Source organism: Hemitrygon akajei, chromosome 18 (genome assembly GCF_048418815.1).
Source record: "Hemitrygon akajei chromosome 18, sHemAka1.3, whole genome shotgun sequence".
Classification (NCBI taxonomy): Eukaryota; Metazoa; Chordata; class Chondrichthyes; order Myliobatiformes; family Dasyatidae; genus Hemitrygon; species Hemitrygon akajei.
In genome coordinates, this window is record NC_133141.1 from 50,172,999 (window position 1) to 50,190,268 (window position 17,270).

At 39.8% G+C, this 17,270-nt stretch overlaps 1 protein-coding gene across 2 annotated transcripts in view; it reads left to right on the forward strand.

Annotated features, from left to right (window-relative positions):
• The first annotated feature begins 287 nt into the window (after positions 1–287).
• samd14 (sterile alpha motif domain containing 14) overlaps positions 288–17,270 on the forward strand; it is a 164,586-nt gene continuing 147,603 nt past the window's right edge. For both annotated transcript variants that reach the window (XM_073071660.1, XM_073071659.1), the window contains exons 1-2: positions 288–865; positions 1,081–1,133. In XM_073071660.1, the coding sequence (XP_072927761.1) occupies positions 1,116–1,133 (18 nt within the window). In that variant the 5' untranslated portion in view covers positions 288–865; positions 1,081–1,115. The remainder of the gene's footprint in view (positions 866–1,080; positions 1,134–17,270) is intronic.

The following is a 17,270-nucleotide window of genomic DNA, read 5'->3' on the forward strand; positions in this document are numbered from 1 at the left end:
TTAAAAAAGAATATGAAACTTAATAATGATTAGTCAATTGTTTCTTTTAGAAACTAAATATTTTGAATCATTAATTATTATTAGAATAAATCCTCAATTTTAACTCAGTATGACAAATCAGAGTTTGGAAAGCATATAATGGTCATTTGTATTGAGCAAGATAATCTGAAGTGGAATGGAAAGAGTTAAACTGAATTTGCCTAGAATCAGGAGCAGTGAAGCATCCAATTGCAATTATGATCTACAGTACGAACAAGTTGCCATTCTGAAAAGCCAGGCATCAAACATGTAACAGCGTGTCTGTCAGCATCCCAGGAACCTGCTTCTTCTTTTTAAATCTCTGAAAACATTGTGTGCAGTGTGGAGCAGGCTGAAACCTTCTTTCGTAATCGACACCTAATAATACTGTGTTTCTTTGGGGAGAAGAGGACGAGCTTCTGCAACACTGACTTCTATAGATCAGGGTCCTGTCTCGTTTTTCCCCGTGCAATGACAAAATAATGCATCACCGAAAACTGAATGACTCTTAGAGGCACTCGAGGGACCACTGCATTCATAATGTGGCAGTCAGGGAGCAGCAGTATTTGTTAATGACTTATCACAGCGAAAGAGCAGGCTCTTCTGGGCAGTTACAGACCTCCTCCCATCTGGACCCTGGACCCATCCCATGCTGGATGTATCGAGGCATGAATCTCAGTTTTAATCAAGCTGGCTGAGGTGCTCTTGCCCGAATGAATTGTAAGCATCCTCTGCATCTTGCTGCTTTAAGGAATCTTGCTGGAGGGGAATCATTAACAGCTCTGCTAACCAACAGAGTACAGTTGTTAGGAGATGCTGTGATTAACATGCTGTGAACCTTCTACAGGTAAGTTCTGATTAATTACTGTGGATGTTTGTTCTCTTCCGTACCCCTCACCATCCCCCCTGCATCCTGTCCCTTCCACTCCCGACAACAGCTTAGCTGGCATGCAAGGCTTTATCACTCCACTGGAGTAGAGTTGTACTGATTATTTTAGTTGGCCCTATGTGTTAGGCCAAAAATAAACCCCTTATCTGATGCCCTGCTTTTTTTATCCACAGTCCCAGCTGCAACATGTCTACAACAAAAGCAGGTGATGCAGATGAGGTTTTTGGTAAGTAGTTGCTTAAGGTATTTTTTAACTGAGTCTTTAACCATTTATTGAAAGCTCAGCAGGCCAAATTCCTACTCGGAGGCTTGTTTCTGCTCTTGCATCCTGACCATCTGATGACATTTTGCTCTCCCTCGATCAATAATTAAATCAGTTTCAATATAAGACAGTGGAAAACGAGAAATGATTAACAATTCAGGGCAATCCTAAAATAGTCAGCTATGATTGGTCTGTTTTTAGCAATCTCTTACAAATGTTTACTTAAAGGAAGAAATTAACGTGACAGGATAATGAGGAGTAGTTTATGAGAAGTAGCTCCTTATATTTGTAAATGTGTTCAGAACTATAGTTGCAAATACGTTTTAAGCAGTTGCTACTAATGAATTAGTGCTTTGTATTGATGAATATGAAAAGGAACTTCACTGAGAATAGAGATTGGGAATATTAACCTCCCTCCCTCACCCGGTCCAACCCATCTGAGAATCTTTTGGATGAAACAGGATGTTGTTCATTATAAGATAGCCTTTTCTACAATACTGTTGTTAACTGCTTGCTACAAAGGTTCTTAAATCATTAATGAAATGAGAGTCTCTCACTGACAGCCACTACATAGTTAATGGGATGTGTAGATACATGAATAGACAGAGAACATTACATAGAATAAATCAAACAAAGTCACACATCGTAAGATAAATCAATTACCAGAATATTTTAGTTCTGGCTCTATTCTCCAATTATATACTGTCTATGAGTATATTGTAATAAACATTGTTTTTATTGCTGGTAGGAAGATGAATATGTTTTAATGAATAGAATAATTAATGGTTGTAAAATTAATCAGTCCTATTGCTTTTTGAACAGATTTGTTGATCGGCTTTTTATGTAGTTTGTGGCTGTTCAAAAACATAGTTTGTTATACATGCTTAAACAATTGGCAAGCCTCTTTGAATGGGTTCCATGCTGAAAATCATTTATACATGACCCTGTGGCTCTGATAGAATGATTTTCTGTATACTGAACTTGAGATTACAGCCATCAAAACCAAACAAAATTGAATTTGGTTAGTTCCAGAATATTAGCTTAAAGTACCAGTATTTCAATGCTTTCCAATGGAAAAACTCATTACCTATGGTCTTAAGAACATTGCTTATTACCTACCTGGCAACTTATTTGTGCACTACAATGACTGTATGGGTACTTCCTCATGATGCTCTTTCTGATTCAGAGTTTGGAAAACCAAAAATACAAATGCCATTATTGCTTTGCATATTTGTCAGCTGGCTTACGATTCACCATGATGGTTTGCAAATACGGTATTGGTCAACACAATGCAATATATTTTGGCACAGAACAAATACTACTTTTAATTTAACAGCTAGTAGAATATCCCGTAGTTCATATTTTGACAGGAAAGAGGTATTATTACAAAAATCTTGAAACCAGAACAGATTTTTTTAAATCAAAGATAAGCAAATGCAAATCCATGCAAATGTTCCATCCATTTTCAATTTATGAGCCTCCACTGCAAGCATGGTTTCCTTCCAGATTTTCTCTAAAAGATAACAAAATGTCATGGTTCTGCTGAAATGTAAACTCAGCTACAAAAAGTTAATTGCATTTCCATCATTTGGCCATTAATAAAATGAGGACTCTGAGCAGTTTTCAAATTAAGCTCCACGTGTTCATCACTATAAAAAAAGAGCATATTCATGGACCCTAAGATCACTTCTTGGTTTATGATACTTCTTTTAAATTGTTATGGTGTAAATTCCAGTTCAGTGTCATACATGCAGAAGAGTAAAAATGAAGACCTATTGTCAATTTAGAGGATATTTAGAGGCAGTTTAGATTGTGGCTGAAGGTTTATAGGTTCCCATATATATGTATCCCTCTGTCGCTCTGAAGTCAAAGCGTCAAGCATACATATGAAATAAAAGCAGGAATGGGATATACAGCGCCTTGAGCCTGCTCTACCATTCAGTAACTTCAGCTCCACATTTCCATATAGAACACAGAACATGGAACAGTACAGCATAGGAACAGGTCATTCAGCCATCATATTGTGCTGAACCAGCTAAAAAACAAATCAGAAACACCCGAACATGAAACCCTCCTACCTACACAATGTCCATCTCCCTCCATTTTCCTCACGTTCATGTGCCTATCTAATTGTCTCTTAAAAGTCTCTAATATATTGCCTCTACCACCATTCCAGGCAACGGATTCCAGGCACCAACCACTCTCTGAGTAAAAAACTTACCCCTCACATCCCCTTTGAACCTACCCCCTCTCACCCGCAATACTAGTATTAGATTCAGATTCAGATTCAGTTTATTGTCATTTATAAACCACAATACAATGCAGTTAAAAAATGAGACAACGTTCTCTGGAATGATATCACTAAAAAGCACAAAACAGACCACACAAGAAAAACCACATAACGTTTGGTAATCCCCAATCCAGAGTCCGGAGAGGCTGCTGCGTATCGATATCGCGCTACCGTCTTAGCACGTTCCCCGGAAAGGAACTACAAACCCAAAGCTTCAAGACCTACACAAAACCACATAGTTACATATAGTTATAGTTAACATATAGTTTCAACAGTGCAGACAATACCATAATTGATAAAAGACTAACTGACAAAGACCACATAATTATAACACATAGTCTCAACAGTGCAAAGCAATACCGTAATCTGATAAAGAGCAGTCCATGGCACGGTTTTAAAAGATAGTCTCAAAGTCCTGACAGCCCATCATCTCACGCAGATGATAGAAGGAAGAAAAACTCTTCCTGCCATGAACCTCCAGTGCCTTTTCAACCCACATTTCAACCCTGGGAAACACATACTCCCTGTCTACTCTATCTATTGCTTCTCATAATTTTATAAACCTCTCTCAGATCTCCCCTTAGCCTCTGCCACCCCAGAGAAAATAATCCAATTTTATCCAGTCTCTCATTATACATATGCCTGCTAAACCAGACAGCATCCTGGTAAACTTCTTCTACACCCTCTCCAAATCCTCAATATACTTCCTATAGTGGGGCATCCAGAAATATATGTAATACTCCAGATCTGGCCTAACCAGAGTTTTATAAAGTTGCAACATAACTTCTTGAGTTTTGAACTCAGTGCCTTGACTGATAAAAGCAAGCATTCCATATGCCTTCTTAACCACCCTATCAACCTGTGTCTCCCCTTTCAAGCAGCTAGATCTCTCTGCTCAGCAACACTGTTAAAGATCTTGCCTTTAACTGTATTCTGTCTCATTGCATTTGCCCTGCTGAGGTGCAACACCTCACATTTATCTGGGTTAAATTCCAACTACCATTTCTCAGCTTAAACCTGCAATTGATCTATATCGTGCTGTATTCTTTGCCTCGTTTCTACACTATTCACAACTCCACTAATCTTGGTATCATGCACAAATTTACTAACTTGCTCATCTACATTTTCATCCAGGTCACTTTTCTACATCACAAACAGCAAAGGTCCCAGCACAGATCCCTGCAGAACTCCATTAATTACAGACCTCCAGCTCAAATAAGTTCCTTCAATGACTACCCTCTGCCTTCTGCGCACAAGCCAACTGTGAATCCAGACAGTTCGCCACAGACCCCATATATCTTAGTCTTCTGGATTAGCCTCCCACAAGGGACTTTGTCAAATACCTCACTAAACTCCACGTAGACAACACTCACTGCCCTACCCTCATCAATCTGTCTCATCAACTTGTCAAAAAACTCAGTCAAGTTGGTAAGACACAGCCTGCCCTGCACAAAGCCATGCTGGCTCTCCCTAATTTGGCCATGAGTTTCCAAATGCTCATATATCCTATTCCCGAGAATTTTCTACAGCAATTTCCCTGTAGCTGATGTGAGACTCTAGTGCCCAGGATTCAAGAGCTCCCAGGATTTTCTCTTGTTCTCTTCCTAAATAGAGGCTCAATATTAGCCACTTGCCTGTGCTCCAGGACCATGCCTGTGACTAGAGAGAACATGAAGATACTAGTCAAGGGCCCAACAATCTCATCTCCTTCAATAACCTGGGGTAAATCCCATCAGGCCCTTGGGACATCTACCCTAATACCTCCTTGACCTCTAAACATCCTAACATATTTATACACTCAGCACTGATCTCCTGCTCTTCCATATCCTTATTCATGATAAATACAGATGCAATGCATCAACTACTTAACTCACATTCTCCGCATCCAAACAAATGTTGCCCCCTTTATCCTTGAGTGGTCTCACCCTCTCCCTAGTTACCCTCTTGCTCTTGATGTATGTATAGAATCCCTTGGGATTCACCTTAATCCTACTTGCCAAGGACTTTTCATGCCCATCCTGGTTTTCCGAATTCCCTTCCTCACTTCTTTTCTGGCTTCTTTATACTCCTCATGTGCTTTGTTTGATCCTAACTTCCAAAGCTTTACATATTTTTCTTTTCTCTTCTTGATTAAATTCATCACCTCCCTGGATATCCAAGGTTCTCTTATCTTTCCATCTCTGTCCTTCCTTCTAACAGGAACATACTCTTCTGTACAATTGATCTTTAAACACCCTCCAGATATTTGATGTGGACTTGACAGAAAAAAAGGTGTTCCGAATTAACTCTCCTTAGTTCCTGCCTAATGCCCTCATAATTTGCCGTACTCCAATTTAAAACTCTCGCACAAGGACCATACCTATCCTTATCTATAGCTATCCTGAAAGTCAATGAATTTTGTTCACTGTTCCCTTACCGTCCATCCACTACAAGGTCAGTCACATGGCCAGGCTCATTGCCCAGAACCAGGTCCAGTACGGCCTCTCCTGTCATTGGACCATCCACATTTTGATTTAAGAAACCTACCTGGATACACTTCAACAAATTCCGTCCCATCCAAACCCCTTGCACTAAGAAGGCCCCAGTCACCTTTCTCCCTTCTTGCATATTAATAATCTCTTATGTCTGCTCTGAAAATATTCAAAGACTTTGCTTCTACTACCCTCTGTGGAAGAGAGTTTCAAAGATTCATGACTCTCTGAAAAGAGTTTCACCTTATTCCTTATGATGTTAACTTCTTAACTATAAACAGTGACCCTGAGTTCCAAATCCTCTCTCAAGAGGAAACATTCTCTACACAAACACAAGAAATTCTGCAGATGCTGAAAATCCAAAGCAACACACACAAAATGCTGGAGAGACTCAGCATTTTAGTCAGGAAGCATCTATGGAAATAAATAAGCAGTTGAGGTTTAAGGCCAAGACCCTTCTTCAAGTTTCAACTACCTAACTACCCTGTCAAAATCTTTCTCTCACAGTTCTAAAGTCAGCAAGTAAAAGCTTTCCAAGTCCAGCCTGTCCGTTTCACTTCTTAGTCCAACAAATCTTCTCTGAGCTGCTTCTGTAATATTACATCCTTTCTTTAGCAAAGAGAACAATGCTGATGCTGTCTCACTAATCTCCTAAATACTGAAGAATAGCATCCTTCTCCTACCCTTGGGGCTTTTCAAGGCTGTCATCACTGAGATATGTGATATTCTGAGGGAAGGTCTTCAGCCAGACACATCTGCTCTCTCCTTGGAGTGAAAGAGGCATACAGCTTGGGAACTGGCCCTTCAATCCGCATTGTCTATCCTGACCAGCAAGTACTCAACTATTCTAATCCCATTCAGCAACATTTGATTTCTAGCCTTTTAGATCTTGTTGATTCAAGTAATCACCTAGATTCTTCTTAAATGTAACAAAAGTCCCTGCCTCCACCACGCTCTTAGGCAGTGCTTTACAAACTCCAGTCTCTCTTTGAATGAAAAAAAATCTTCCATATCTCTCCTCTAAACCTCCTACTCCTTACTTTAAACCCATACCCTCTACTCATAGATACCTTTGCTATAAAGTTTTCTACTATCTACCCTAACTGTGCCCATCATACTTTTGTACACCTTCAAACCCCCACCCCACCCTTCAGCCTTCTCTGTTTCAAGGACAATTGACCCACTTGATCCAGTCTCTCTTCATAACTGAGACACTCCATCCAAGGCAATATGCTGGTGACTCTTGCTCTTCACACACTTTCAAGAGCAATCACATCCTTTCTATAATGAGGTAACCAAAACTGCACACTACATTCAAGATGACATCACCAATGTTTTAGGAAGCTGTACCATAGCTTAAACACAAGAGTCTCTGCAGATGCTGGAAATCCAGAGTAACACATATTAAATGCTGTAGGAACTCAACAGGCCAGGCAGCTTCTATGGAAAGGAATAGCCAGTTGATGCTTCAGGCCAAACCCTTCATCAGGAGAGTTATGATGGAGGGTCTCGGCCTGAAATATTGACTGTTTATTCCTTTCCATAGATGCTGCCTGGCCTGCTGAGTTCCTCCAGCATTTTGTATGTACCATGCCTTTCCTGTTTTCATATTCTATGCCCTAGTTAGTAAAGGCAAATATCCTGTATGCTTTTCTTTACCACTCTACTGCTGCTGCACTTTCAGGGATCTATGGATCTATAAGCCATGTCCCTTTGCTCCTCAATACTCACTAGGGCCCTGCCCTTCAGGGTAAATATTCCTATTCTCATAAGACCTCCCAAAATGCACTTAACAGTATTAAGTTCCATCTACCATTTTTATGCCCAACTGATCAGCTGCTCAACATCTTCCTGTAACATGAGACTATCCACTAACCATACCGCCAACAACCTTCAGGGTCAGAAGTCAATGTCAATTTAATTCTTAACTTCCTCGTCACAAAACCATTTGCTCCTCATCTCTGCATCAAAGGTGCATTGTCTTCACAAAGAGATAACTTCATCCACATTAATTTAAGTGAGAAATAAGTGGTATCTTGGAATGAGGTCAAGCCAACTTCACTGGATTTATGTGATTCTAGGGAGCACTAGACTGCACTCCTGTGTCCATCATGGAATTTCTGATTAATGTTTTCCATTTCTTTAATGTGCAAATTATTGTTGCTCATAGGAAGAAATCTCTCATACTGAGTGACATGTTTCCAGGAAGTACATGACTCCTTCATCCCGAAGGATACCTACTGCCAGATATTTTCATGGCTGGTATTGCCCAACAAACTGGAATTTGCAGACAGGAACAACCGACGAACTCCTTCACCTTTCAGACCTATCTCTTCTTTAACTACAGCAGCTGAGCATCCATATGGGTACCTTTCAAGTACCAGGATCTTAGCAGAAAACACCTTAGGTTCCCTTTTGTTGTCTTTTTCACTTACTCTGTGGGTGCATTTCAATATATGCCAATCAGGTGTATATACAATATTATTTTGCCTGTTGCATAACTTTGCTAATTGAAAAGAGCAGCCAAATGCATGAAGAAGATGTACAAGGAGACCCACTATAGGATAGCGGGATCAGCGGGAGCAAGAGAAGGAAGGAGACTCGGGGATGACCTTGTTCAATGTCTGCAGCCTTATGTCCCAGATTAGTGGAAGAGGTGGCCATTGTTCTAAAGTGTTATATCGCATACAAGAGACTTCCCACAGAGAGACAATTTTCAAATTATCCAGCAAAATAAAATTCCCCCATGCTGATTTGTTAAACCTCTTTCCAAGATAGCTCCTGAATACAAATAATCAGACCAGTGAACGGATAGAGGACAGATAAAATACCATCAGATCTCATGTAAAAAAAAACTCAGCCTTCTGCATAATTTAATTTTGCTGTGAGGATATCCATTCGACTGGGATAAAGAGTTGTGTGCAGATTACCCTGACGCATCTCGTAAGGACGTTACATTTCTTTTTGCATCACTCCATTGTGCAGAGGTTCTCACTGCTGGAGGACATTCCTCCTTCCTGGTTCTCCACTTGGTAGGGTAGATGAGTTTCCTGACCACGTTGCCACACAAGACAACCTCCTGGCATGTTCCTCTTTAACCTGAACTTGTATGTCTCTTTGAGTGAATGAGATAGCGCCTTTTCTATGTAATCTCTATTTCCTCCATGGGGCCCAAGGTGTGCAGTGTTGCTTTAAGGGCTAATTTGCTGTCCTGATTTCTGCAGTCCACAACTTTGGGAGCTGAGCCGGACTCGCCAGGATCTCATTGAGGATCTTGGAGGGCTGTCTGTTGCCACTTACTCCTGTGTCTAAAGAACACTAATGTTGCTTAACTCTGGATAATGATCAATTTTGTAAATTTTTTGAGGGCAACTGGGCATTAGTACAAACCTAAACCATATATCAACACACCAAATGCAGATGGAATCTGATTTCTACATATTTGTTGCTATAATCCTCCTTTCAATGTCGATAGGAGGCTGCATTGATAAATTGTTTAATCAAAACAGGGAAAAAAGCCAAAGAATTAACAAGGATACATCATTGCTGGACTTTCTTACCTCTTATTTTTACCTATTCACAGTGGAAGTGCTCAAACCCTAGGAGCAAAGGATGAGAAGTGCAATAATTGTATGGGGCTGGGGCTAAAAGCTGTTCTGAAAAATTATATGTTTTCTCAATGATATTCAACAAGAATGTCTTGTATAACATTCTTGTATAATGTGAATGGCTTGCATAAAATATATAAATTTATCCCTTAAGTGTGAAACTATTTTGTATCTAAAACATTAAAACTTTAATTTAACAACCAAACAATTGAAATTTTGATTGAAAACCAGAAGTTTAAATGCTGGTAGCTGAGACAAATGGAGAAAATGATGGAAATGCTCAGCAATTCATAAAGCATCTGTGAGAGCGAAACAGAGTTAAGGTTTCAGATTGATGACCCTTCATCAGTTTTAATGATAGGTCTTTGGTCTGAAGCATTAACTCTGTTTTCTGCTTCGCGCATGGTGCCTGACCTGCTGAATATTTTGAGCATTTTCTCTTTTTCGTCACTGATTTTGATTGATAACGATTCTACATTATACAATATTTCACGCATAATCGTACAAACATTTAGTAGGTAACAGGATACAAGTAAAGGCAGTCATTTGGAATATATGGTACTGTATTACTTCTACAATTGAAAGCAACAACACAGAAACTGGAACGCCGGTAATCCAAGACAAAGCTTATCAACCACATTTTGAAAAACTATTAATTTCCAATCTGTGCTTTGAAGTACCTTTGAGGTTTCCTGGTTGCCAGGTGACACATCATTTTTTCTTGCTCCAGCATTTGTAGAATATCAAGGAGAAGATTCTCTCATAAACTTAGGGGAATTGGGTGAAACCACACAGAAATTTGATTTGAATGGCATTTACTGCATTTCCCATGATCTATGGTCAAAGAATCTATTGATGCATGATAGAAAACATTCTATCTGGATGCATATCAACTTGGTGCCTTGGTAAAGTATGCAATGTAATTAAAAACCCCAGCACCCGATCCCCCTCCCATCAGCAGAAGATACAAAAGCCTGAAACTATGTACCAGCATAACACTAACCCTCAAGGGCAGGCTCTATCCTGTTGTTACATGTCTAGTTGATTGATTCCTAGCATGATAACATGGACTCTTGACCTCACAATCTACCTTGCTATGACCTTACATCTTCTTGGCTACCAGCACCTCATTTTCTTGGTAACTCTAACACTTCATTCTGCACTCTGTACTTACCTTGTACTACCTCAGTGCATTGCTGAATGGGACGCTATGCAAGTTAAGTTGTTCACTAATGACAATATATGTGACAATAATAAACCAATTTACAAATCTCAGATAAGTAGATGGCCCCGGGAGCAGCCTTCAGAAATGCTGGCAGTATATCATATACATTCGTGCAACAATGAAGAATTTGCTTGGAATATGTTGAAAATCATGTCAAGTGCACTTCTCCTGTTTATTAGACTTCGTGACAAATTCCCTGGATCACTCTCTTGTCATGAGCGAACATGAAGGAAATATGAAGCCTCTTTTGCAACACTTTGCGGGTGGTTGATTTGACAGCAGATTTCTTTCTGCTGCTTAGGTTGGAAACAGTTATGAGGATTGTCATTAACACCAAGTACCTTAGTAACAAACAAATGGGCAAGATAAGAATAAAATTCAGCAAATGCATATGAAAAAATTATACTCAGGACACAAGTTGATAGAAACTTTATCTAAATCGAAATAAAATCCTTATTCAGAATTTTAAATTATAACTCTACAAATTTCAAATCCTGGGATTTGCTTTTCGGTGAAGTTTATGTCTCCCTTTCAAGATTCCCCTTCAATATTTGCCTCATGGTGTATTAGCTGAAGTTCAGCTTTTCTCTTTGTCATGCAGTGCTTCTCATTCAATAACCATTGTTACATACTTGTACCTCAACTGTTCTCCTTGCACCTTATTTTTGCATCTTATCCCCCCACTCTCCCCGTTGATCCCAACTTCTTAAAACATGTCATATCACCCTTGTTCACGTGAAAGTGTTTGTTACATACATGCAGTGGTCACTTTATTGGGTACACCTATATACCTGCTCATTAATGCAAATATCATGAAATGCAGAGGCTACAGCAGTAGACGACCATGAACATACACTCATTGGCCACTTTATTAGGTACAGGTATTAAGTACCTAATAAAGTGGACACTGTGTATATGTACAACCAATGAACACACATTCACCCTCCATTCAGCACTTCAGTTACTGAGTAAGTTAACTGGAGTTGAAATAATGAAGATGATTATCAATTTAATGTTTTTTTCCCATTTTATTTACCAAAATGCACTTTTCACCATCTTAAATTAAAGCTCTTTTTGTTGCTAATCATAAACAATATTATAATTATCTAATTGCTTTGGTAATTTATAATTAATTCACCCTGTGTAACTAAATTACAAAATTAAATTAATCTGTTAACTGAATTTTATAATGTATTCCCAATTTAATTGCTTTATTCGGTAATTACTTCCCTAGTCTCTCCATTTAGTAATTTACTTTCTCTGAGGATTTAGTAATGGAAATTGTCCTTTAACATGATAATACAAAAATACTGAAATTCACCTCTACATAAAGTATGTTTCAAATAATCCCAATAAAAGTTTCCATCAGATATCTGTGCAGTTTGAGAAGCTTTCATCTTAGCTTGTGCTTCCGTTAGCAATAACTCTCAGTGAAGAGATTCAAAATGGCAGCTGGCTTTGCCTTTCAATTCATATTTGTACCCACATGACATAGAGTTAAAAAATGTGATTAGCAGCATGGCTAGCCATCAGTGGAGGGCGCCAAGGTTTATTGTTTGTTGCCTCTAGGTCCTGAATATTATACAAAGGCAGTAAACCTCTGGGGAATCCACTTTTACAGAGCACAGGATTTTCTTTTGTATAAAACATAACAGACCAAGGTCATGCCTGAGCCCTCCAACCTTTTCTGCAATAACTTTGGAAACATAAACACAACATACAGCATAGTTATTGATCTGTGGAATCACAGACAGCAAGTACAGGCCATTTGGCAAATCAATAACAAGGGAACATCATGAAGAGAATGAAGGGAGAAGTCTGCCTTCCAGAAAGTATGAGGGTGCAACAAGGTATAATGCAACACAGATTGTCCATCAAATAGAAGTGGATAACTGCTTGATAAGTAAACATCTGAAAAACGGAAAGGAATTGCCTATTAGAACCTGGACAGAGAGCTAAAATAAAGAATTACTACCAGCACTTATTGATTATGATGAATGGCAACAAGGAATGCGGAAACCGTACTTTGAAACACAATGAAATAGTGCCTGCTAGGTACATTTACAGAGTGCCCAGACGTGGAGAAATTCAAAGTATGCTGCGGGTAACTTAGGCTGGAGTTTTATTTTATGTAATGTGTTCCAAATTGTTACAAGAGGTGCAGTTATTTTCTTGATTTTGATCTGAAGCTCAATGGTTTCCAAGTGCAGGTTGCTATGTACAAGGGCTGTTTGCAGTACTTAAGCATATGCCAAATTAAACTTAAATGGCTTAAGTGACCAAATGATAAGTGATGCCTTTAACAGAGTCATGGAGTCATGGAGCAATATAGCACAGAAAAAGGTCCTTTGGCCCATCTATTATGTGCCAAACTGTTATTTTACCTAGAGTTATTGACCCGCACCTGGACCATAGCCCTCCCATCCTAGTACTTATCCAAACTTCATTTAAATGGTGTAATCAAACGTGCATCCACCACTGCCGCTGGAAACTCATACTACACTCGCACCACCCTCTGAGTTTATATTCTGTGTTTCTCTCTAAATGCCTAAGACATTGCTTAGATTTCAATAATTACTTGAAACAATCACAGTGGATTCCAGTTAACTGGCTCACATCAAGACCAATACATTTTGGCCCAATTAAGTGGCTGCCCCAATTAGCCAAAGTTCCATGGAAATAATTAAAAAGGTATAAAAAAAGCAAACTATTGTTGAACTGAATAACAAATTACGGTATGTATTTAAATAAAAAATGGAATAAATTAGAACACTATCAATACTACTACAATACTATAAAACTGTTTACTGGTCCTAATAGTTATCAACGGATGAATTAATCCAGTGTATGCTGCCATGTTCTTTCGGTTAACTGTAAACCGGCTGGTGGTGTAGTGGCATCAGTACTGAACTTCAAGGCAGATGGTCCTGAGTTCAAACCCAGCCAGGACCATGAGGTCATGACTTAATGACTGAACAACAAAATAACCAAAATCAGAGCAGACCTCTAGTGCTTAATGGACTGCCTTAATAGAATGTTATTGATGGTCGTATCACCCAAATCTTATTTTCATTGGAACATTCAAGATGATTGCCGATATCTTCAAATTCTTGTTCAAATAGCAAAATCGTTTCATTTTCAATTCTGCCATTTTCTGGCAGTGAGCAAAACAGTTCTGAATTGTCTTACTGCTTATTTCTTGCCAACTATCAGTGACTAAAATTGCTGCATTTTGAAGACAAGCACACACAACTGATGCTATTTAAAAACTGTTCACTCTAAGCATGATGTATTGTCTAACGGCAAAATTGTTGGGCAACAGTCACCTGCAGCAATTAAAGTTCAAATTTCAAAGTAAATTTATTATCAAAATACATATATGCCACCATATACAATCCCGAGATTTGCTTTTAAAAAATTTTTTTATTGAGATAGAGCACGGAGTAGGTCCTTCCAGCCCTTTGAGCCATGCCACCCAGCATCCCCCAGTTTAATCATAGGACAATTTATAAAGACCAGTTCATCTACCAACCGGTACATCTTTGGCATCTTTGGAATGTGGGAGGAAACCAGAGAATCTGGAGGAAACCCATACAGTCATGGGGAGAACGTACAAACTCCTTACAGGCAGCGGTGGGAATTGAACCCTGGTCAGCTGTACTGTAAAGCGTTGCGCAACCACTATGCTCTGGTGTAGCAACCATACTCAGTAAATCCAATGGAATCAATGAAAGACCACACCCAACAGAGTAGGCAACCAGTGTACAAAAGACAACAAACTGTGCAACAATAAATAAATAGATAGATAGATAAGTAAATAAGTAAGCAATACATATCGAGAACATGAGATGAAGTGTCCTTGAAAGTGAATCCATAGCTTGTGGGAACAGTTCAGTGATGGAGCAAGTGAAGCTGAGTGAAGTTATCCCCTCTGGTTCAAGAGCTTAATATGTAAAGGGTAATAACTGTTTCTGAACCTGGCAGTGTGAGTCCTGAGGCTCCTGTACCTTCTTCCTGATGGCAGCAGTGAGAAGAGAGCATGTCCTGGGTGGTGGGGGGTCCCTGATGATGGATGCTGTTTTTCTGCAACAGTGTTTCATGTAGGTGTTCTCAATGATAAGCAGGGGTTTACCCAAGATAGACTGGTCCATATCTATTACTTTTGGTAGGATTTTCCATTCAAGGGCTTTGATGTTTCTATACCAGGGCGTGATGCAGCCAGTCAATATACTCTCCACTACACATCTATAGAAGTTTGTCAAAGGTTTAGATGTCATGTTGAATCTTCACATACCTCTAAGGAATAGAGGAACTGCCATGCTTTCTTTGTAATTCTTTGAATGTTGATAAGGAGCATCCTAATGTACGCATCTTTGCTGTCCAGATGTTCCAAGGTTGAATGAAGAGCCAATGAGATGGCACCTGTTGTGGACATGTTGTGTCGGTAGGCAAATTGGAGCGGATCTAAATTGTTTCTCAGGCAGGAGTTGATATGTTTCATCACCAATCTCTCAAAACATTACATCACTGTGGATGTAAATGCTACTGGACGATAATCACTGAGGCAGGTCACCACGCTCTTCTTAGGCACCGGTATAATTGAAGCCTGCTTGAAGCAGATGGGTACCTCAGACTGCTGAAGTGAGAGGTTGAAGATCTCAGTGAACGCTCCAGCCAGTTGATCAGCACAGGCCTTTAGTTCTTGGCCAGGTATCTCATCTGGGCCAGATGCTTTCCACGAGGCTACCGTCCTGAAGGACGCTCTCACTTTGCCTTCAGAGACTGAAATCACGGGGTCATTGGGGGCTGTGGGACTTTATGATGGTTCCTCAATGGTCAAGGTGAGCACAAAAGGCACTGAGCCCATCTGGAAGTGAAGCTCTGTTGTCACCTATGTCACTTCACCGGCTTCAAACAGGCTTCAACCATACCAGTGCCTAAGAAGAATGTGGTAACCTGCCCCGGTGGCAATCATTCAGTAACATTTACAACCACAATGATGTAGTGTTTTGAGAGGTTGGTGATGAAACATATCAGCTCCTGCCTGAGAAGCGACTTGGATCAGCTCCAACTTGTCTACTGTCACAACAGGTCAGCAGCAGATGCCATCTCATTGGCTCTTCACTCAACGCTGGAACATCTCAAGAGCAAAGATGCATACATCAGGATGCTCTTTATTGACCACAGTTCAGCATTCAATAGCATCATCGCCTCAAATCTAATCAATAAGCTCCACAACCTTGGACTCAATACCTCTCTGTTCAATTGGATCCTCAATTTCCTCACTTGCAGATCCTAGTCAGATTGGATTGGCAACAACATCTCCTCCATGATCTCCATCAACACAGGTCCACTACAAAGCTGTGTGCATGGCCCCCTGCTCTACTCACTTTACACTTATGACTGTGTGGCATACAGCTCCAAAGCCGTATTCAAGTTTGCTGACAACCCTACTGCCATCGGTCGAATCAAAGGTGGCGGTGAATCAGCATATAGGAGGGAGACTGAAAATCTGGCTGAGTGGTGCCATAATAACAACCCCTTAATCAAAGTCAGCAAGACCAAGGAGCTGATTAATAAATTCAGGAGGAGGAAACCAAAGGTCCATGAGCCAGTCCTCATTGAAAGATCAGAGATGGAATGAGTCAGAAACTTTAAATTCTTTGGAGTTATTGTTTCAGAGGACCTGGCTTGGGACCAGCACATAAATGCAATTATGAAGTAAACATGGCAGTGCCTCTGCTTCCTTTGGAGTTTGTGAAGATTCAATATGACATCTAAAACTTTTACAAACTACTATAGATATGTGGTGGAGAGTATATTGACTGATTGCATCACAGCCAGGTATGGAAACACCAGTGCCCTTGAATGGAAAATCCTACAAAAGGTAGTGGATATGACCCATGAAACATTGTTGAAGGAAAGCAACATCCATCGTCAGGGACCCCCAGCACCCAGGACATGCTCTCTTCTTGCTGCTATCATCAAGAAGGAAGTACAGGAGTCTCAGGACTCACACCACCAGGTTCAGGAGCAGTTATTACTCCTCAACCATCAGGCTCTTGAACCAAAGGGAATAATTTCACTCAACTTCACTTGCCCCATCATTGAAATGTTCCCACAAACTCACTTTCAAGGACTCTTCATCTCATGTTCTCAATATTTATTGCTTATTTATATATTATTATTATTATTATTATTATTATTATTTCTTTATTTTTGTATTTGCCCAGTTTGATGTATTTTGCACACTGGTGCAGCCTTTCATTGATTCTCTTTTGGTCATCTTCACCACAGATGTTCAATCCCTATGTACTTCTATCCCCCATCTAGAAGTCCTTAAAGCTCTTCACCTCTTTCTTGACAAAACAACCAATCAATTCCCTTCTATCACCACACTCCTCCATCTGGCTGAACCTGTCCTCCCCCTGAACAATTCTTCCTTTGGTTCCTACCACTCTCTCCAAACTCAAGGAGTAGGCTTGGGCACTCGCATGGGCCCCAGCT